The 22057-nt window shown below is 44.3% G+C and overlaps 1 protein-coding gene across 1 annotated transcript; it reads right to left on the bottom strand.

Moving 5' to 3' along the window:
* Positions 1-270: 270 nt before the first annotated feature.
* On the bottom strand, positions 271-20865 carry LOC136366105 (histone deacetylase 11-like). Its single transcript, XM_066326977.1, is given in 15 exon segments — positions 271-1046; positions 4569-4639; positions 4642-4681; positions 4683-4709; positions 4711-4751; positions 7395-7424; positions 7427-7493; positions 9379-9440; position 10487; positions 10661-10737; positions 10884-10926; positions 12926-13042; positions 16780-16880; positions 18941-19089; positions 20811-20865. Coding segments are annotated over 15 exon segments (1077 nt in total). The 5' UTR covers positions 20813-20865; the 3' UTR covers positions 271-797.
* Between the last annotated feature and the right edge of the window lie 1192 nt (positions 20866-22057).

The following is a 22057-nucleotide window of genomic DNA, read 5'->3' as shown; positions in this document are numbered from 1 at the left end:
CGTTTTATACATGGTAAGCTGGCAAAAATAATAAGCCAGCCTATATTTCTACACAAAATTTGGGGTTTTTTTCTCTAGGGTTGCTGAGAACTGTAAGATCAGCTTCCACTGGACTGCAGTTCCTCCATCTGTGAGTTGGAGTGCACAGGAACTATTGCCTGTCACATGCAGAGCTTGTTTGGAACACCAGGCTGCTGATGGTGAGCCCTTATGGCTGATTTGCATATGGAGCCAAAGGTGTTTCATATTCTATTTCACAAGGTGTTATGAGCAAGATTTAAGTGATCAACAACAGGAATAAACTATGAATTTACAAACATTCTCTCTAAACTGTCTGGTTTCAAAGCCATAAACAAACTGCCCTGGCTTTTACAGTATTGCACTTCCCTTTAGTGTTCAACTGACAGTTGAAGTCTGCAAAGAATTCATTTTAAAACAGTATTTCAATTTAAAAAGCAATAAATAAAATGCAGTATTTAAAAAAACCCACAGAACAGTAGCTTTAGTCCATATTTCTCCCACCTCAGACCATGCTGCAGCATCTGAAACGGCCTGGGGCAGGCTTTGGATGCCAACTGCATAGTTCTTCCAATGTAACAGACCCCACCCCCCCCCACACACCAATCAGAGCAACAAATTAAGCTTTCTACAGCAATATTAGACACGAAGACAGTACCCTTGAGTGCATATCTCATTTAGCTTAAAAGGATGTGTAGCCTTAGCTGAAGATAAATTCAGGAGTTAGACAGAGTTACTGTGTATTGCCTCTGGGTTATGTGTTAACTCTCAGTGACCCGTCACTGCAGTGACAAGTTGCTCAAGTCCCTGGCAGAGTCTGTGCCCACGTTGTGCAGGCTGGCAGTGCCCAGGGCACAGGCTGGTCTGTCCCTGCCCAGCAGCCCCAGGCTGTGCAGGTGCAGGTTGAGGATAGAGTCGGCGATGATGCGCGCCGTCCTCTTCTGGTACCCGCCCGAGGTCACCATCAGCACGGGCACGCCGCGGCTCCGGGCAGCCCTGAACACCACCTCGTCCCTCTTCACAATGCCCTGAAACACCAGCACAGGGAAAAGGGAAGTCACAGTGATGCCTTCAGTTCTAGCTTTCTGTTTCTCAGATTCTGTGTGTAATTAGTGTGTAACTCTGAACTTCACAGCCCTGAACACCACCTCGTCCCTCTTCACAATGCCCTGAAATGCCACCACAGGGGAAAATGTGAGAGTGATGCCTTCAGTTTTAGCTTTTGTATGCCTCAGATTCTGTACCGTCCTAGTGTGTAACTCTGAACTTCAATAAAGTGTTAGCCAGTTCTCCTCACAGCTCAGCCAGGCAAAACAATTCTTTTCCAGCCCAAGGACACCACTGCAGCTTCAGGCCCCAACAGTGCAAAGAACAGGGAACTGAGGAGAGCAGACTGGGAGGAAGCTGAAGCTGTAATTGGACAATTAACCCCAATGTGTAAATGGACCAGAACTCAGAAAAGTGTGAAACCTTGTGACTCACTGTCCATCTTGGGTCCATCTTGTGTGGAACCTCAGCCAGGCTCTTGTATTGCCCAAGGTGCATCCTTTGAAGACCTTTTAATAAATCCCTACTTTATTCCTTTAACTATATGTCCCAGATAGTCTCTCAAGGCATCAGTAGCAACATGACACTTCAGTTCTAACCTGTGGTTTATGGATTTAGAGTACTGAATGCCTGCTAAGTGTTTAAGTCTTACAGTTTACAGTACCAATGAAAAAATTTAGAAGTCCTGTAAACTGGTTTGCATGCAGAATCATCAAAAAAACCCCAAAACAAACACACCACCCCCCAAAACCCCCAGCAAATCCAGTATATTTGGCTTGTTTTAGGGGACACAGCAGAAGAAAGTCTTCAGTACAGAATGGAATTCTACAAGAATGGAATTCTACAAGAATTCCAGCTCAAAGGCCATAAAGTCTAAACTGATTGCAAATTTTACAAGTGTTCATCCTATTTCCCAGGTGAGGAACTGAGATTAGGAAAGACTCTGGATTCACAGTGCTTCAGTTTGTGCTCAACTAGCACAGCACCCCCTGTCAAAAGTTTAGTAACTTGATCAAAAATTTCACAATCCTACAGAAGAAGCCAAAATTCAAATCAGATTTTACACATTCACAATCAGTGGCTGAATCTTAAGTCTCAGTTTCTGCAATAAGAGCCTGTGGTTAATGCTAGAATCTATGGCTGAAGGGGAAGTTGCAGAATGCAAGCAATGGTAAATCAATAAAAAGAAATTAATACTAAGTAATTTCTTACTAAGAGGAGGGTATGGAACTGAAAAATAACAAAGACTGCTGACCAAGAGGTGCTTTCCTGTCACTGAACCCAGGCAAGAGCAGAGTGTGAGTCTTCTGGGTTTCAGATAAACACATGAGGGTGAACAGAATTAAAATTTCCTTTTGTAAAAGCAGAGTTCCAGATACATGCAACTCATTACAACTCCAAAAAAAAAAAAACAAAAAACAAAAAACAAAACAACAACAAAAAAAAAAAAAAACACAAAAAAAAAAAAAAAAAAAAACAAAAAAAAACCAACAAAAACAAACCAAAAAGCCACCCCAAACCCCAAAAATGGACAGCTCAAAACTTTAACAAGTGCAAAGCTGGAGAAGGGAAAAGACATCACAATGCAATCAAATACAAATAGAAAAAAAATTCAGGAAGCAGCAGCAGAAGTCTTTCAAAAATGAACATGCACTGCTCAGGCTGCTTACAGGAAGAGTGGAAGTACATCAAGAAATAACACCCTGCCATTAATTAGACCACAAACAGATGGCAAAGGGAAAGAATAAAACACAAATGTAGCAGGAAAGAAGTATCTTGTAAAACCATCCAAGTATTGTTCACTGCACAGTCTGACACAGCCCTGTGAAAGAACCAGGAATAACAGATGAACAGTAAAACAAAGGAAACTGAAGAATTCTATTAGAAACAGATCCTTAAAGGAAGCAACAGGATTACAGGAGGAGCTGCAGGGCCCTGGGGAGCTAGCAGTAGATGCAGCACCATTATCCCACCCCAAAACTGGAAGCAACCCCTGCTCACAGGAGCCTTAGTGCTCCAGGGGGAGCCCACAGGAACTGAGGGGAAACCATGGGCTTATTCCCACATTTCTGTGGAAAACAACAGCCTGGCACAGCTGCCACTTCCAAATAAAGGGAAGAGGCACTCAGCTGATGCACCACAGGCTTTTCTACAGCCTCAAGAAGCAGGAAAGCATCACTGAGAGCACTGAGGAGCCCCATTGTGAGCACAGCTAACACTGCAGCAGGAGCTAAAATACAAACGGGCACCTTCAGAGCAGGAGTGAAGCCAGGACTGAGAACCTTTGCAGAGAAGGACTGTGCAGGCAGGATGCCCTTGGGATCCCAAGCCTGCACAGCAGAGACAAGAACCCTGCCCTCAGAGCAGACACTACAGGCCTGTTTCTGCCCCTCCAGCTGTGCAGAGAATGCCTTTCACCTCTGCTCGTGGCCAAGGAAGCTGCTTCACCTTTCTTACCCCATCCTTACCTCCTCTGCACAGCAAGCTATAGCAACTCATTTTCTTGGCAGTTAACACTGCTCCTTCTCAAAGTGCAGAAATCTGGATTATTTTTAAAGGCAAATCTCAAAGTATCTCCCTATGACCAAGCTGCCAGTTCCCTTGGTGGCCACTGCTCTCCAGAGGGCTCTGCTTCACCAAACCCCATCTCACACCTCAGGCCATCTCCTCCCCAAGACTGCAACAAGTCCAAGCCCCTCAGCTCCCCCTTCATGCAAGAGAAATGAACAAAATCAACACTGAACAGATCAAGTGGTGGCTCCAAGAAGGAAATCTGAGAGCTCACAGATCAAACCAGCACGTCTCTATATTGATCTGGTGGCCATTAAAGAGACCTAAATGTGAAACAGGGGAGAGATAGCACAGAGGAACCGTCAGAGATGGAATCACTAAAACCTATGGAGGAAATAGGAGGACTGTAAATTATTCCTTATTGTAAGAAAAGCAGAAAGTTGAAGACTTCTATGAAGCTTTACCGAATAAACCAAACTTTGAGTGTGGTACCGAGCTGGGGAGAAAAAGTAAATGGTATCTAAAGGAAAACAACTGTTCATTTGCTAAGAATATACAGCCAGGCTGCACAAAATTGTTATAACCATGAGGGTAGTTCAAAAACAGCTGGGAGGTGCTACGAGGAATTAAATGTAAGATACACACTGGGGGCAGGGTGACAAAAGGAATGCATTGCAAAATGGGGCAGGTGAGGGGAAAAAAGAACCGAAGAGAGAACAAACCAAGCAGGGAAAATAGAAGTGAGGTGAAGTGTGAAAATTCTATCTCTCTCTGGTTACTGTTTTGGGTGTTGGCAATCAGGGTATTTTTTAAAGAGAAGATGAATGATACTGGAACAGGCACCAGAGAGCAAAAAATATTCAGAGTGAGGGAGACCAAAGAAGGAAGACAGAGGAGGGGGAGCCAAGCAAGGCAGGGATGATGATGTGTGTCTGTGCCAGGGCAGTGTCTCTCCCTGCAGCCTGGGGAGGCTGTGCTCTGCAGGGTCACACACCTGGGGGGGAAATGGCCAGGCCTCCCAGGGGATCCCAAGCCAGAATGTCCGTGCCAGCATTGTAAACCAGATGTCAGGCTTGAATTCATTCAGGGCTCCCTCCACGTGGGTTGTGCCCCTTCTGCAGGTACGCGGTGTCCCTCTGTGCCCCACTCCAGCTCCACTTTGCGTTTTATGGCACCTGAGGGACAACAGAGCAAGCACTGCTCAATAAACAAGGCATTGCTTCGAGAGAAAATGCACAATGTAGGTAAGCAAGCGAAAAAAATTACATTTCGGGAAGCTCTCTCAATGCATTGCATTTTCACAGACACATGAATTAAAGAAAATTATTCACTGCTTGTTTTCCTCAGCAATTTAAAGCACAATGACCTTGAAAAATTCCATTGAAGAGAGATAATTAGATGCAGGGCAAAAAAAAAATAGTCTGAGATGCAAATGGAAAATGTTATTGAAAAACAGCTGATCTGCAAGTCCAGTTACCAATCAGCAGAGAAATCATAAAGAAATTATTAACTTAAATGTACCTAAATAAGCGTAAGGCAAAGAAAACATTGAACTGCTATTGCAGAGGAAGCAGCTGGGGGAAAAACAAGATAATATCACTGAGAAATTATGAAGATGTTTTATTTTTATCACAACACTCAAAACTTCACAGCAAGGGATCATGAATTTATGTGAACTGCTTTATGAATGTATAACAAGACTCGAGCTTGCCCCAAGCATTTTCAATTTAATGTTCTTACTCTGTAATCCTACCAGAAGAGCAAATACCAATTCTTTATTTATATCCAAATTATTTCTAATGCTTCTAATAAAGCAATAGAAGTAGAAAATGAAGGCTGAGAAGGTAAAGCAAAGAAACCCAAGGTTATGCAGGCGAGTTTTGGGTGCTCTTTATGGGGGAATGTGTGACTCTACCTCCGAATTAATCAAAACCCTGCCAGAGCTGTCCAAGGTATGACTCCAGCCTCACAGTAAATGATGTGCACACCTCAATGTGGATTCAGCCTCCACCAGGTGTGCAAGAATGCACTCAACCCAGAATGACACTTAATTACTTTTGTGATTGCTGCCTTTTGTTCTGCTTTCCATCCTTGCTCAGCATCAGTGAAGCTTTTATTTTTTCATCCTGTAATTTTATATTGCATCAATGTTGGGTTTCAAAGGCTTTTTGTTTCTTTATGGTTTCTCTGAGTTTCAGCCCCTCCTGCTTACCCTTCAGTGACCTAGTCTTATTCCTCATCCATCCTTTCTCCTGCTAAACCTGTGTAATTCCACACTGCTTCCCCCAGGGACTCAATGTGCTTATGGCTTAGCATTGGCAAGGTGAGCTGCTCCTTTTTTTCCCTTCCCTAATGAACTCCATGGGGTAAAAATTGTGTAGAAGAGGTTCCTTGCAATAAAACATGGGGAAAACAGGCAGGAAGTCCAAGGAGACAATGATCAGTTGGAGTTTACCCTAAGGATTCAAAATTCATGTTCAAGCCTCTGCCCTTCTTCAAAGAGATTCCCCTGTGATCCCATCTCCTGCCTGGTCACTTGTTGGAAAGGGTTTAGAAGGGGCTTGGCCACAAAAATCTTATTTAGCCATTCTTATGTAAACTGCAAGAACTGCACATTGGCCTGGCTCTGGCCCAGCCCTGTGCACCTCACCCTCACCTGCTCACAGGGAGTGCTGGTGTTCAGTGTCCACTGCAGCTCAGGGCGTCAGACCTGCTAACGAGGACTGACTCTGCTTTGGTCCTCATCTGCTCAAATACTGCCATGTGAGAGATGAATAAGGGGGATGTTTATCGGGGGAAAAAACCCACATTTTGCTTGCAATTGTCTGCCTCTAGACATTGTGTGCTTTAGATGGGTCATTTTTTAGCTTAAAACCTTAAAATCTACAATTCTTAATAGTCAGAAGACAGCAGTGCAATGCACTGCACCTAACTCTTGTCAAGAATCACAATGAAGCAGATTTTTCTCTGAAAATGAAGCACACTGAAGGAATCCAACAGCAGAACAACTCCCCCAGCAACCCCTGACTCGGTGAGCAAATTAAGCCTGTAAAAATGACAGTGTAACAGAACAAGGAGCAAATAAACTTGGGGCTTTTGCATTCTAAGTTAACCACTATCAAAGCCCCACTAATTAATTGTGGCAGGTCACAAAGGCACAATAGACACGTCACACGGATAAACAAACCACAACCAAACCAAAGGAGAAAGTCCCCATCCCTGCAGGGATCTAACAGTGTGAATGTGGCATTGGGGACACTGGTGGCAGGCTGGAGGAAGGGTTGGACTCAACCTTAGAGGGACTGACTTGCCTTGTTTTCCCACCTTGTGGCACCTGCAGAATGCAGATCGTTTCCCTCACACTCATCAAACAAGTTCTACTACCAAGGCAACACCTGAGTGTGTTGCAACTTCACTCTCAAAAGAACATGAAACCTTTTCACTCGGTGTGAGCTAATCCTCAGTGAGTTCTCTCATAAATGTAAGGTGAGAGAAAGATGAACTTTTATCATCTCTCCTCAAATCAAAGGATTATTCAATTCACTGCTCCAAGCTCTGGAATGGACTGCTACCAACATCCACTGACACGTCCCCACACCCTGAACTCCAGAAAATCATTCCTGAAGTGAAGGAAAATGCTACAGCATCAACACTATTGTGATGTATCACAGTGAGCAGTGAAAATGATGGGAAATTAAACATAATTAAAAAAAAAGAAATCCAGGTAACGGTGCTGCAAGGAAGCTTAGTAGTAATTAAAAAGTTATGAAACAACACAGTAGGTCTGGTACATTTGGGAAGGTGAATTTCAGTTATACTCACGTTAGCAAAACCATCCCCTGGGTAATATATCTATTGTATGCATCCATAATATAAACCCGAGGATCATCCATAAAGTCCCTCTCATGGCCATTTCCCTGAAGGAAATTTACAGTTAGCTATTCTAGCATGTCAACGCAATTAAACTCTAGAGTAATTAGCACTACAAAAGTTCTAATATTCAAAATTCCTGTGTCATTCTCTATTTATTGTCCTGGAGGTTATTCTGAGGTGTAGAGTTTTGGGGGGCTTGATAGTATCAGTCTGAAGACTGCAGATATTACCACAAATAAAATCCTTGTCTCTCTGAAGGTAATTTGCATGGATCTCATTATGTAAGAAATTAAGCAAAATGTAGAAAAATAAGCAAAAATCAGAAGCTAATTGTCCTCAAGAGCATCAGAAAAGCAACTGTGACCACCAAACAGATCTGTCATCTTGCAACTGTGCAAGAAAAAGTCACTTTTAAACAGCTGCAGGAATACTGAGTGTTCTTATGTAAGAATTAATAAATAAACAAAGACTAGAGCTCTCCTGGTAACTCGAGCCTTGGTGAGGTTAAGTATTCCCTGGAAAAATTACAAACACTAGCCCAACAGTTTAACACCAGAAACTCCTACAAAAAATTGAACTGGGTGTAGACAGATGCTTGAGAGAAAACTCAGATTTGGAATAATTTCCCCTCCCCGTTTCTGAATTTAAATACTATTCTTTTGGCTCTCACTTATTTTCACTAATATAAAAATAATTTTACCACAGCAATCACTAAGATAACTTTGTTTAAGTAAGATAATAATAAGATAATTTTGTTAAATCATCATACAGGACCACAGCCCCTATCCCCAGAATTTAACTTTAACCACAGAAACAGACATTTCCATAGATGTATCTGCTGTAATTCAGTTTTTATGCTGACAAATGGCAACTCTGTTTATTTCTTCAGCATCTTTGGTCCACCAACAGTTCATGCACACAAGCCTAGGAACATGAAAATCTCTGGGGGAACCATTTCCTTGTGAGAGGTGAAAACTCATCACTGCACTAAGAATTGGAATAGTCCCAAGATGAGAGTATCTATATCCTTAAACAGGATCTGCTGAGCTACTTCAGACACCTCTCCTCCCCAAGAAAGGAAACAACAGGTGTTTTAATGTGCACACTGGACTACCAGCACATCTGAAAAGCAAAATACATTCCCAGAATTTTTCAAAACCAAACCATCCCCATACAGCACAAACAAATCCACGGCCTGACAGAGAGGCTGAGGAGAACCAGGAACACAAAACATCTTTCTACTGCATAATCTGTGATCTGCTATCATGGTGACTGTAGGACACAGAAGAGAAATGAGAGAAGATTAAAAACTTGCAGCCATTAGGCTTCCTCAGTGCCATGGAACTGTGTGAAAATGGTTTCTTTACACATAATAAATCACCTGAAATGCCTCAGGCTGGACATCACTTTGGTGCATTAACTGCCTTTCTAAAAATACCATTTCCTTCCTTTCAGGATTTATTTTGCAAATCTCACCAAAGCTGAGATTTGATCTCAGCACCACAGTACATCACTTCACCAGGTGAAGAAGGATGGATCCTTTACTTCATTAGCCCCAAGCTAGGTTTAAAATTAAATCACTGAAGGTCAAATCCCTCCCCTGCAGAGACTGCTGCAGTGACCAGGCGTTCAGAACTCGCTGGGATTGTCTGGAGAGATCCTAATTCCTTATCCCTGGAGACCTGGAGTGCAACGCAGCAGATTTTCACATGCAGCCACACGATGGAGCTGCAACTCAGGTTAATTTTATTAAACTGGTTTAAAGCTTTTTAGACCATGAAATAATTGAAGAATCAGCTCTTCACAGTTTTCATCATCTTTGGTTAAGTTGTATTCGGTGATTTTATGTTGTAAAAAAAAGGTATTTATCACACCGCTTTTGTATTTCAAGCAAATATCTGCAGCACTGAATACAGGCAAACCACTCACATGATGGGCATCCAGGTCAATGATTGTGGCTCTAGACACTCCTTGTACTCTCTCAAATAGAACTGGATATTCAAGCAAGGAAAAACATGGAGAAATGTATGCAATTAGGTGAGAGATTGAACTGGAGGCTCAAGATTGCACAGTTAAGAACTGTTGGAATTGAATGTAGGCACATCTATTTGTTTCAGTCACCAAATGAACTGAGACATGACTGTCACACATTTAATAAAAACATCTCATTGATTGACATAAAAAGAGAATTTTGTGTTTAAAAAACTAAATCTGTACATTTTCCACCAGATATAGGAGAGGCCAGGCCCAGCCAGGGATCACAGAGCTGATGGTGCTGCCACAGGCTGGAGTGGAACCAGTGACAACATCCAACTGCAACAGCCCAGAATTCAGTGTTTAGGAAAAGCTGCTTTAAGGACTGCATGCCTTAGAGCCACTTTAGTGACAATTCATTTCTTATTCTATCTGAAACAAAAACATGGTTTTTACTTCGAGTCTTAACTTTGCAATCTTTAATGTAGACGTGGTAAAATCCAAAGATTTGGTACAAACTGGCACCCACTGTAATTTCTCAGTCTGTATTTCAAGGGAAGGTGAAAAAAGAACACTGTGGGTTACTTTTCTGCAAATTACCACGTACAGAAATTAGGATGTTATGTCACATGGGGTGCTGCAATCATTAGAACTCTTAATGTTTGATTATAACTGATACTTTATAATATTCTAGTATACAAATATACCATAGCTCATTTGATAAAAATAAGCCCTATTTGGAGAAGCTCTTACTTCAGCCATTCAACAGCTAAACACCAAATGCCTTCTCTCCCATTTGGTGGACTATTTTGGAGTCAGTCACATTTTTATTCATGAATCTGAACCAGTCTGAGCCCTGTATGGTGCAGCTTGATTCAGAGAGGGGATTTTTGTCTCTGCATTTGCCTTGAGTGTAACCACTGAAATCAATGTGGAATGCCCAGGTTCACCTGCAAGGCCAGGAGAATGATCACTGAGCATATTAGAAATCCATCTGGTTTGATTTGGAGTGGTTTTTTTGCAAGACAACATTATCAAAGCAATGACAGTGGTGCCAATTTACACTGATAACTCTGACCCCTGCAGCTCTTCCCTTCCACTTTACAAACTCTCCACATTCCTGCCCATCTAGAAATGGCTTCATTTTCTCCTATTGGGATGCAAACTAGGAATTTATGTGGATTTCTCCTCCATTTGAACAAAGAGCAGAAAACAGTGGTTTAAGAGCAGTCCTTACCTTGATGGCCAGTGTGATGTCAGCATATGCACAAAATCCTCCCCCTTTGTCACTGGAGCAGTGATGGAAACCACCCCCTGAACAGAAAAAACGGTGAAGGGGTGAAAAGCTACACACTAAACAAAAGCCAGGTACTAAAAACATTGCTGGGATTTGCAAAGAGCTGTAAATGAAAATCAGGCTTTTAACACACTATTAAGGGTATCACTGCATTTGTACTCACCCACGTTGATGGCCCAGCCTCTATCCATAGCAAGTTTTCCTGCCTTAAAAAAAAACAAAGAAATTGCAGCTAGAATTCCATAAATGAATGAGGCAACACAATGTCTGCTTCCCCCCCAAAACACTCCTGGCATTCCTACGTGCCTGGAGTTTTCAGATCTTTTGCCACTGAAGCAGATCTCTGAGTACAATCCTTAACAAAAGGGTTTCAACATAAGGAGCAGAAAGAGCATTTGCTGTGTCATCTGTATTTCCTTCTCTGGCAGCTGGAAAAGGGAAAGGGCAGTGCTGGGAAGAGTGAAAAATGAGGAAGAAGCTCCTGGTGTCCCTCCTGTTCATGCACAAACAGAGGTAAGTTCAAAATCCAGGAGCATAGACAGAAAAAAAAACACAGTTCCAGCTGCGGATGGGACCAGACAAGTGTTCCAATGTAAAGTGTCCTGGGACTTCTTTAATTTTTTATATGATAGAACATGCAGGGTATAGAATATTATTGATCTCTTCCCCTCCAGTACAGGAAAACTGTGCCTGTATCTCTCCTTTAAACTCAAATGACATTCAGGGAAGGAAAAGTATTGACAGAGAAGAGATATACAAGGTTTAAATTATGGAATTTCAACTGAACCCCCTGATTATTTTGGCCAGGAAGAGTCGAGCAAGTGTTAGGTGCAGCATTCCTTAACTTGTCTGTTAAAAGTAATATTACTTCAAGATATTACTAGTTACAAGTGAAAAAAACAAATGTGGGGAGAGAAAACATTTAAAAATTGATTATTTTTTCACCGTAGTCGTGGAAAGAAAAGATTACACATCATATCCAAAATGAAGTTTGGACAGTCTTTATAACCAGTATTTACATTTGAACGGTTTTAATTCAGTACTAGGACAACTATTGGGATGGCAAATGTGATCCTGCTATGATCATGCCAACTTACACAAATTAGATCTTGGGGAAAGACTGCAGTTTCTGAACTATAAAACCCATTAAGTCCCAGGGAGAACACATTATCTGCGATTTATCACACTTCCTAGGGATTCCTCACCAAAACCCAATCTTCCCAGATTGCTAAAATATCATTAAAAAGTGGAGAAACTCAACAGGAATTTTTGTCATAAACAGGCCCATCAGGAATAGCAGAAAATTGCACTTCTGACTTGTACCGTGCAAATTTTATTGTCTGATGAGTCAAAATTGCTTCTAAAGTACATTCTTATTTCCCCACAATGAAAAAAAAAAAGGTACAAATAACAGCACATGGCCTCAAGAGGAATCCCGAAGTGCCCAGGAGTGGCATCAGTGTGTCAGAAGCCATGAGAAGAACCAGACCACCGGTGGGTCACATCTCTACCTGGTGAACACACACCTTGGGAGTTAAAGATAACACAGGCACAGTGAAAAACATCCCCAAACTGGAGAAAAGTATTGCCTAGCTGCAACCAAGCTGAAAGAGGCTTCACACACACTGAGCTCGTGTCAAGAAATATCCAAGGCAGAGCATGAGGCAGCCCTAAACTCTCCCCAGGTTCCTCTCTCAGACCATTCCCTCCATTGCTGTGACAATCCTGCAGTGACAGTGTGGCTGTAATGAGAGGAAACTCTGCAGATCCCTGCTCAGCAGGACTTGCTCTGAGTGACAACCAAGTGTCTTTTTAAGCACCTTGAACTCTGTGAAATTTTCTCCCTCCTCCTCCCCGTCTCTGCTTTTGGCAGTCCATGCCTACTAAAGGAGGCAGCACTTTTGTTACCTGGCCTGTCACCATAATCCAATACATCTGAAGGCTTAGCCAGAACCCTGCAGGTTCTTTTAGAATTCAAATCCTTAAATAGTCCTTAAAAACAAGTTGGTTTAACTTTTGTATTTCCCAACCTAACTCACCTTTGAGTTATATATCTAGGAGCTGCAATAAACCCTGTTCCTGCACCTGGCACAGCAGCACTGTCCAAGGCTGACAATGTGAATTACATAAACACCAGAACTCCCAGGTTTACAATCTTTGATGAACAAATTTAAATATGATAAGAGTGGATCAAGAGCACCTTACCATTATTGTTCCTCCTGTCTGGGTTCGTAGAGGCTTCAGAACTTTTCTCTGAACAACAAAATTGGGAAGAAAGGCAACTGGTGGAATTTCTGTGATTGTAGCCACAACAAATGACCACTGCAATGGGGAAAAAGAGAGTTCCAATTAATGGAGTCTGGTTTAATGATCACACTTAGCTGTCTCACTAGTTATTTGCTGAAAAGGTGCTCACAGGCCTTAGGAAGAGTTTGAATATTTTTAGATGGAAGTGACCACACCAGTTTTTATTAGTGACCACTCTCACGTTTTTAACTATGAGAATCATCACCTTCCAGATTTTAGTATCAAACTGTATTAAATCAGTAATTTTTCAGGAAGGCAGTATTACATTCAGAAAATGTAATATCCCTCAGATTGGGAGGAAGAATTGTGAAATGTCCTTCAGCTACACTTGATATATTGTTCAAACCTAAAATATCTATTCCTGTGTGGAATCAAAAGGATATACCAAGGAGAAAGCAAACACAAACAAACAGACAACTGAACTAAGAAGTTCAAACACTTAAGTGAACACACAGTGCAAACTTTAGCATAGAGAACTGATTAAAATTTATTTAGCATATTAAACACTTCTGGAAAATGTTTCAAGGAAACATTTTGTTCAAAAGTCTTCAAGGTTAGAACACAAAATATTTGCAAAATGCAAATTTTTTTTTTTTGCAAACACATTGATTACTTCAAAGAACTTTCACTAACACTGCTACCAGTGATAACACCGCTAAATATATTTCAAAGCCTAAGTCACAAGCAAGAATTTACCTGTCCAACCAGTAGTGAAACACTGAGGGACTGAGGATTATGACTCACTGCCACTTACAAAGAGTCTGAACAGCTCCTGCTCCCTGCAGCATTAGGAGCTGTAAGGGACTGAGGGCACTGGCTGCCCCATTCCTGAGCTGGTCACAGGACGTCCAGGCGGGCAGTTTGAAGCAAAGGCAATCACATCCCCACCTCAGGCTCCTCTGATGCTCAAAGTAACTCCTCAGTTAGCAAGACTTCAATTATCAGGTACTACTGGGTGGGTGAAGGGCTGGCATTGTTCATGAAGTGCCTAAGCCCTAGCTGTATTTTGCCAACAGTTAATTTCAAAATCTGTCTACTTTTATATTTGCAAGACATTATTCTGTTATCATCTTATCAGCTGTCGATCACAAGGTGCTTTAATTATTTTTTAGTACAGTCAATCTTGATAAAGCTCCTTTGCAAGACATTTTAGCTTTTGAAGACGCTCGTTATTAAAAACTATATTCAATTCTGTTGTTCTGAAATGGATATGAAAAGGTCACATTTGGATAGAAATCAATTTGACCTCAAATGTGAACAATAATGACACAGGAAGCTTTAGTGAAGTTTAAAGTAAAGTTAATGTCAACAGGGAGAAGTGGGAGCAATGATGACTCAAAGCAGGAATTATGTAGCTGCAGGTTTTGAAGTGGAGGTGAGCAGCCCAGGGCTGGTGGAGCTTTGACTCCCGGGCTGGCTGGTCACAGCTGGGGCCATTCCTGCTGCCACACACTGCCCACACCTGGGATTAGTAATTCCCAACACGTGGGGGAAGTCACCAACTGGGAGCAAAGTCTGGGAGTTCAAAGGGCAGCTACAGGTGAGGGAAAATGCTTCTCCACTTAGTAACTGAAAATCTGTGGAATGCTTTATGCTTCTTTCTTCAGTGTGCTGGTTTTGTGTACCTGCATTTCCCACAATTTCTCAGACCAGCTTTATCCTCAGCATCTCAGTGTTTGCTAGCTCATGTTACCATAGAACTTCTCATAAATGAAAAGGGGAAGGCAGAGCCTGAAACTGGCTCTAACCTCGCTGCCTACCTCCTTCCCAAGGTTCAGAATGCTGACACGCAAGAAATTCATTATTTTACATAACACTGGGAAAAGGCAGCAAGTGGAAAAGTACTGCAAGCAAACTACCGACAGTCCAGTCATCACCTTGGAGACATAAATTCATCAGAGGAGTAACTGAGGAGGAATCACATCAATTCAAAAGGCCAAACTTTGTTTTAAGGACCTTCCTGCCAACATAGACCTGATCTCCAGCAGCAGAAGTACCTCATGCACACTTTTTGTTTCTCTTCACCCAATACTCAGCTGGCCTCTCAGTTGCTGCTAAGACACCAATCACCACCTACTCTTGCAAGTGTAGGCAATTTCCTACCAAATTCATGTTCAGACTTTAAATGAACACTCAAGTGATCTATTCTTTTAGGAGACCTGGGCATTCTGAGAAAGGCAAGCAACTCTGCAGTCTTCAGAGCTGAACTAATAATATAAAACTACACCATTTATATGTATTTGTCTGGATTTAAAAGCAAAATAGCACAGTAGACTTTGGATAAGGCAGTAAGAGTTTTTACAGGGGGTTTTCATGTCTAGGATGTTATTTTGCTTTTGCAACTAAGCACTTTTATCTTTGCTGCTTGGCAGGAATCTGCTGGCATGACCAATACAACATCTTCCAGTTCCAACACTTGCAGGAAATATTCTCTCCAGAAAAGGGGGAGAGAAGACACCCAGTTAATCCCATCTGGATACACACAACAGCGCTGGTGTTGACCACAAGACACCAGTTATCCAGACAATTCCCTGTGAAGCCATCCCATAGGTACTAAAAATATTATGATGGCATTCCAATCTGAGCTGTGCACATTAAACCCTGCTTCAAAGCAGTGATTCAGTAAAAAGAGGTGGGTGGTTCTATGGAATTAAAAGTTCAATATCAAGAATAGCTGCAGTAATATCAAATCTAATGATGCATGAAATTGCATGTAACTTCACAGTACAGAATGAAGGAGCGTAAGAGAACTCAGAAAAGCAGTTAGGAGTGAAAAAGTTCACACAAATAACAGATCACTGATACAGAAAAATAAAACATTCCAGAAATAGCAATCCAAGGACTCTTCCACTGTCAAAAGGCATGGGTGACTCAAAATAACTTCTTTTGAATTATGGAATGGAAGATTTCTTTTCTCTTATAAATCCATTCTCTGCCCTCCAAAGCAGAGTTGCAAAGTAAAAGTAATGTCACCTGCACTCATCTACTGCCCAATTCCAGCCACAGACAACTGGATAGTGTCAGAAGGAGAAATCTCACATGTTTATGTTTTAGAGTTACACCGGAGTTAAAGAAGCAAACGGGTGTTTCCTTTAGAAATATACAGGGAACTTTGCTCATGCCCCTGCTGTCCTGTGTGAGCTGGCTCTGGAAACCTTCACAACAGATAATGTGCTTGGTACTGCCCTTACACTGATCTTGCAGCTCTCTCCATATTCCACAGATAGGGGCAGTGTCTGAGTATAAAGCCAGAGCTTCCCACCCAACAGACTGACCACAGAACCCTCACACAGATGCTCTGCTAAGATTACATAACCCCAAACCCCAGAAAGCAATTCCTGCCTTAGAAAACATCCAATGAAGTACCCCATGTTAGTGGTTTCTATTGTATTTTCAATTTCAGAACTAATTTACCAGAGTACAATAAAACTTACACTGCTCAACACTAAAACCCTGGCACTAACAAGAATTATTATTACTGACATCTCAGACATTCTAATTTTCCCTGTGTTTAATTTCCCTGAAATATCCTTTCAGTTCACCTATTTAATATGGCAAAGCCTCTTTCCCCTCCATCCTTCTGTAGTGTGAAGTGCCCAATATTTCTGTGGTTTGCGTGCAGTGTTCTCAGTAACAATGTTATCAACAGATCCCATTCTATAGCTGTAAGGCTGATTTAAAACAAGACATCCACTGCCTTAGACACTCACTCTGGGCAGTTTGCTGCAAAAACACATGAACAGGTACAGCACCTTTAATTTATTAAGGTAGCGCCTGGTGTGAACAACCAAGAGATCTTCATCAGTCGCCTCCCGTGCCTGCACAATCAAGTCATCTGCAATTAGTTTTTCTTCTGCAACAGGAGAGAAATAACAATTGGCATTGTACAGCAGTGCTCAGCTCCCCATGTCCCCAGCACTCTGCTCTGACCTCAGTGTGGAAACTTCCTCTGTCATGTTTATTCCTAGCACGACTTGAGGGCGCTCAGAGTTGGCAAGTTTCCCAAATACAGAAATTACAAATCCCTCTGTGACAGGTAAGCTGTTCAGGTAGTGTGTATTTGAGAAATATCGTGCACAGAAAGTTTTCAGAGCGTGCTAAGATCATGGGAATTTCCCCTCTGAACTGGAAGGACAGACAGGTAATGACAGAGGATAGAGACACACTGGAATCACACAACTCCTCACAGTTTAGGGCTTGGTGCTTGTACATCAAATAATCACTGTTATTTTAACATGCTTTGAGAAATCCCACAGTTTATACTAGGATTTAATCCCTTAAATCACAGAGGAATTAAGTAATAAATCAAAATTCAAAACAAAGTAATGGTTTGAGTGTTCATGGAAGCAAATACGCTTAACTAGGGTATTCCTATCACTCCCTATTTCCATCTAATTTAAAGAAAAAAACAATGAGCAGCTATTAATTCTTTCCCTTAGAGACCAAAAGACTATTTTAAAACTTAGTAACTTTTATAAGAGAAAGATGCTCCCAAGAATTAAGAATGAGTGCATATCACCACTACAAACAAAAATTATAAGGAATCACACCAATCTTCCCAGGCAAATTTGGATATTTAATTGCTGCACAGCTGTAGCCTTCTAAGCCTGTATCTCTTCTCAAACTTTACACTTGGAGGAGAAAGAAAACAACTCGGAAATGTGAGAGATTTTGCTGTGAAGTGTTATACAAGAACAGCACCTGCAACAACATTTGTTTTGGCAAGCTCCTGACTCTCCTTACTGAGGCCTGAGGAACAATTCATTCATGCACTGGTGTCAAACAGAGCCAGACTGCTGCCAGCTGCCTTCTGCAGGAGGGGAAGGTGCTCTGCAAAGCTGTTCACTGCTGATCGGCTCAGTGACAAGGCACAGGGGAGGTCAGCTGGTGCCAGGGATTGCTACAGAGCCAGAGCGAGCCCAGTGCTCTGGAGCATCCTGGGGCTTCTTCCTCCTCTCAAAGCAAGGACAGTCAAACAACTGGGAAAACTAATTTTCTGTGAAAGCCCGAGACACTTTGGAATAGACATGTCACTCAGAAAAGAGCTGGAGGAAAAGACTTTACACAGAAGAAACAAAGACAAAGGTTCTGATCAATTAAGAAAACTATTGTGGAACCGAAGACTAAATTAAGGTTGTTAGAGGAAAAAGCCAAAACTCAGCTACTAAGATGTTAAGAGTGTTAAAATTATTTGAGCTCAGTCAAAAGAATACAAGTCAGGCTGCAGTGGGAAGCGCAATCCTGAGCTGCAAAGGATCATCAGCTGAAGGAGTCATTAAGCCCACATAAAGAGGCCTGGCTTTGGGACAACCAACAGCCTTTGTCCTGGCAAGAGAAAACGCCTTTTTTTTTTTTTTTTTTCTTTTTTTTTTTTTTTTTAAACCTAGATGAACGACCTTGTGCTTTAAATGAAGGGATGCCAAGATTTCACAGGCCCTGATCCTGCCCCTGGTTCTGACATTTGCACCTCCCTAATCCATTTCTACCTGTATCCTCCAAATGGTTTAAACAGAAATAATTAGAAGCATCATAAAAAGTTCTGCCTGTACCAGAGGGGCCTCAAAGCTCTTTCCAAACATCATCAGAGCAATAGGATGAGGCTGCTAAAGAACAGACTGAAGTGCTACAGCTGCAGTTTTCCCTCAGCCTGAGAAGCCCAGCGTGCAGTCCAGGCTGAGTAACTACGTTACACCTGCAGCAAACCATCATTAAACCATCACGGGGTGTCTCAGCAGGCACAGGAATGCCCCAGTGCCTGCTAAACCGGCTGTAAAGTCAGGGGAGCACAAGGCTGTAGGAACCCACACGCTGCAATTCAGCTCTGGTAAGCCCAACGTAAGTCTGCACTAACCACATCGTTTTCATCAGGTTTTGTGCAAGTGTTGGTTTAAGAGGCACCTGGGGTTATTTTACCTTTGAGGAAATTGATGACTTTCCCCCATTTCCCGGCATCGAAGGGGTGCAGCTTCTCGAGCCCCATGAAGGTGATGTTGTAGTCTGGGGAGTACACGATGGGCCAGCATCCCGGCGGGGGCTCCTCGTACAGCTCCGTCCTGTGGGGCCTTGCCCGGCAAACACACACCCGTCACCGCCCAAAAACACACCAACTACTTCTGCACTGAGCGCCCAGCATCACCTAACGCCACTTTACAACTCTTAAAGATGGCATTTCCAACAGAAAAACGGAAACATTTGGTTCTCTCCCCTTGTCTTTCCAGGTGTGCCAATGAGCACCTCTGCCTTCAAAGGTGCACTCAGCCAACATAACCTTCAATACCTGCATAACTGGACTCCTGTTTTAAATTCTGTATCAAAACACAAACCACGATGCTCCTAACAACAGAAGCTTGGAAAGATTCCTACACTCCTTTCCTAGAAAGCGACAAACTATTTCATGACCATCTGAGTGAACTAACAAACCTTAGGTTTTATTTGCAGAGCACAGAAGCAGAGGACATGCTCTTAACTCCAGGTGTCACACCTGTAACCCTTAACCGATACTTTCCTGAGCTCCTCCCTCCGAATTCCTGTGTTTTCCCACCACCACTCAGCACAGCAGAGGCGGCTCACAGCCCTCCTCGGCAGGCCATTCACACGGCGGCAATGCTGCGCTCTGTTTACACACAAGCACCAATTGTTTGTGGACAGCGGTGTGCACACGTGGGGCAGCAGGGCTGAGCGGGGATCCTGCCTTCACAGCCAGCCTGTCCCACCCTGCGGGCTGTCCTCTGTGCCCCGAACCCCACCGCCCCAGCTCCCCAGAGCTAAACCTCGGAAAGGGCTTTGCGACACACTGTGCGAGACACAAGAGTCTTTTGTCAGGTGAACAATACAAACAGAAACACTCTTATTTCCAGCCTGAACACGTTTAAAACTACCCCTTTCACAACCCCGTTAGGAGCAAACCAAAGAAAACACGAGGACAATGGAGGTTTTTCAGCAGAAAGCGCAGCCCGGTGCCTACACACCACCCACGCTGCGAGCCGGGACTGCGAGCCCTTCCCCCGGTCTCTCCCCCAGCCATCCCCCGGCCCTTCCCTCGGCCTTTTCCCCGGCCATTCCCCCGGCCCTTCCCCCGGCCCTTCCCTCAGCCATGTCCCCGGCCCTTCCCTCAGCCATGTCCCCGGCCCTTCCCTCGGCCTTTTCCCCGGCCCTTCCCTCGGGCCTGTCCCCGGCCCTTCCCTCGGGCCTGTCCCCGGCCCTTCCCTCGGGCCTGTCCCCGGCCCTTCCCTCAGCCATCCCCCCGGCCCTTCCCTCAGCCATCCCCCCGGCCCTTCCCTCAGCCATCCCCCCCGGCCCTTCCCTCGGCCATCCCCCCGGCCCTTCCCTCAGCCATCCCCCCGGCCCTTCCCTCGGCCCTTCCCTCAGCCATTCCCCCGGCCCTTCCCTGGGGCCTCCCCGCGGTACAGGGCGGGGAAGATGCTCTGACAGCCCCGGCTCCGACAGCGAGGCCTGGAGCCTCGGCCCCGCGGGGCTGCACCACAGGGTGTTTCTCCGGGAGCCCGGGGCGCTCCTGGCGGGACAGCCCGTTCCCAGAGGAACCCCCCCGTTCCCCGGCACTCCTCCGGCCGGGGCCGGGCCGCTGTCAGGCCGGGCCCTCGGGGCGCTGCCGCAGCCTCAGCCCGGCCCTGCGGCTCCGCGGCGGGGCAGTGCGGGCCGGTGCCGCCCGCCGCCCCCAGAGCCGCCGCCGCCCCCAGAGCCGCCGCTGTCCCCGGTGCCGCCCCCAGAGCCGCCGCTGTCCCCGGTGCCGCCCGCGGTGCCCCGGTGCCATGGCCGTACTCACATCCCCGCCTCCGCCGGGCCGCGCAGGGAAGGGCCGGCCGCGCTCCGCCCGGCGCGGGGCGGGCGCACTCGGTCACCCGGGCGGGGCCGCGGGGAAAGGCGTGTCGCTAACGCCGGGCTGGGCACGGCACGGGGCGGGTGTGCTCCGGGGCCGGCTAGGGCAGCCTCAGAGCCCGAAGGAGGCCGTGAGGCGAGCTGGGAACCGCCGGTCTCATGTCGGGGGAGTTGGAGAAGCCAAGGCTGGGCTCAGGGCGATGCCGCACTGACGGTGACTCTGGGTGGGAAAACACCGTCCTCCCTGTAGCGATGTATCTCCGTGCTGATTGCCCAGCCGAACTGCTGGTGAGCAATAGCACCAAACCACCTGCAGCTTTGTTCTTAGAGCTCTCAGGGATTCAGCAAGGTTACTGAGAAAGCAACAGGACCAAAAAATAAAAAGAAAGTCCTAAAAAAAAAGTCTGTAGAAACTGTAAACCCTGGACAGGGGAAGCACGACGTGATGGACGCTTGAGCAATGTGTGCCTGCCCCATGAAGAAGCAGCTTGGCCAGTCTAGAGATGCCCATGTGGACAGCAGCCCTAGAATCTACAATAAACAGCTTCTGTTAGAATCATATTAATTCGGCTATTCAGTGGCCCATCTCCCCCCTGCACCTCGCTGTGAAATAAAATTAACAGTTGATACCAGCAGGTCCTAGCAGGTCTGCAGCAAAGTGAGGAAAGCCAAGGATATCCTACAGCTAACAGCAGCGGAACTGCCCGTGGTTCTGACAGGTCAGGATTCACCCCGGGGACAACATCGCTGAATTCAGGCGCGCAAGAAAAACAACCTAGGTTCAAGTCAAAAGCCAATTTCTAAGCGTAGTCAACTAATCCTGCTTAAATATATACAACAAATATTTCTTACACGGTTGTACAGCTGAATCAATAATACCGTGAAAAACGGTCCATCCATAGGAGCAGTATCTATGAAGCCCGGGATAAATGCCCAGAAGCACTCTTTTCTCTGAAGGAGTAATGCCTCTTTATGAGAGTCCCTGATAAATGTCTTTTTTCTTAAAACATGCTGGCTTTGGCTTGGCATTCAGCTTTGATGGATGTCTGGGCTTCACCTTGGTATTTACTTAGCAGCAGGCGACTGTTACACCATGAAAACATTCCATCGCTTTGACATTATCTTTTAATTAACATTTCTTTTGTTCTAGTCCTTTGTGTGCTCACCTCAGTATTCCTGCAGCGCATCTACCTT

Source organism: Sylvia atricapilla, chromosome 11 (assembly GCF_009819655.1).
Source record: "Sylvia atricapilla isolate bSylAtr1 chromosome 11, bSylAtr1.pri, whole genome shotgun sequence".
In the NCBI taxonomy this organism is placed as follows: domain Eukaryota; kingdom Metazoa; phylum Chordata; class Aves; order Passeriformes; family Sylviidae; genus Sylvia; species Sylvia atricapilla.
This window is presented reverse-complemented; position numbering and strand designations above follow the sequence as displayed.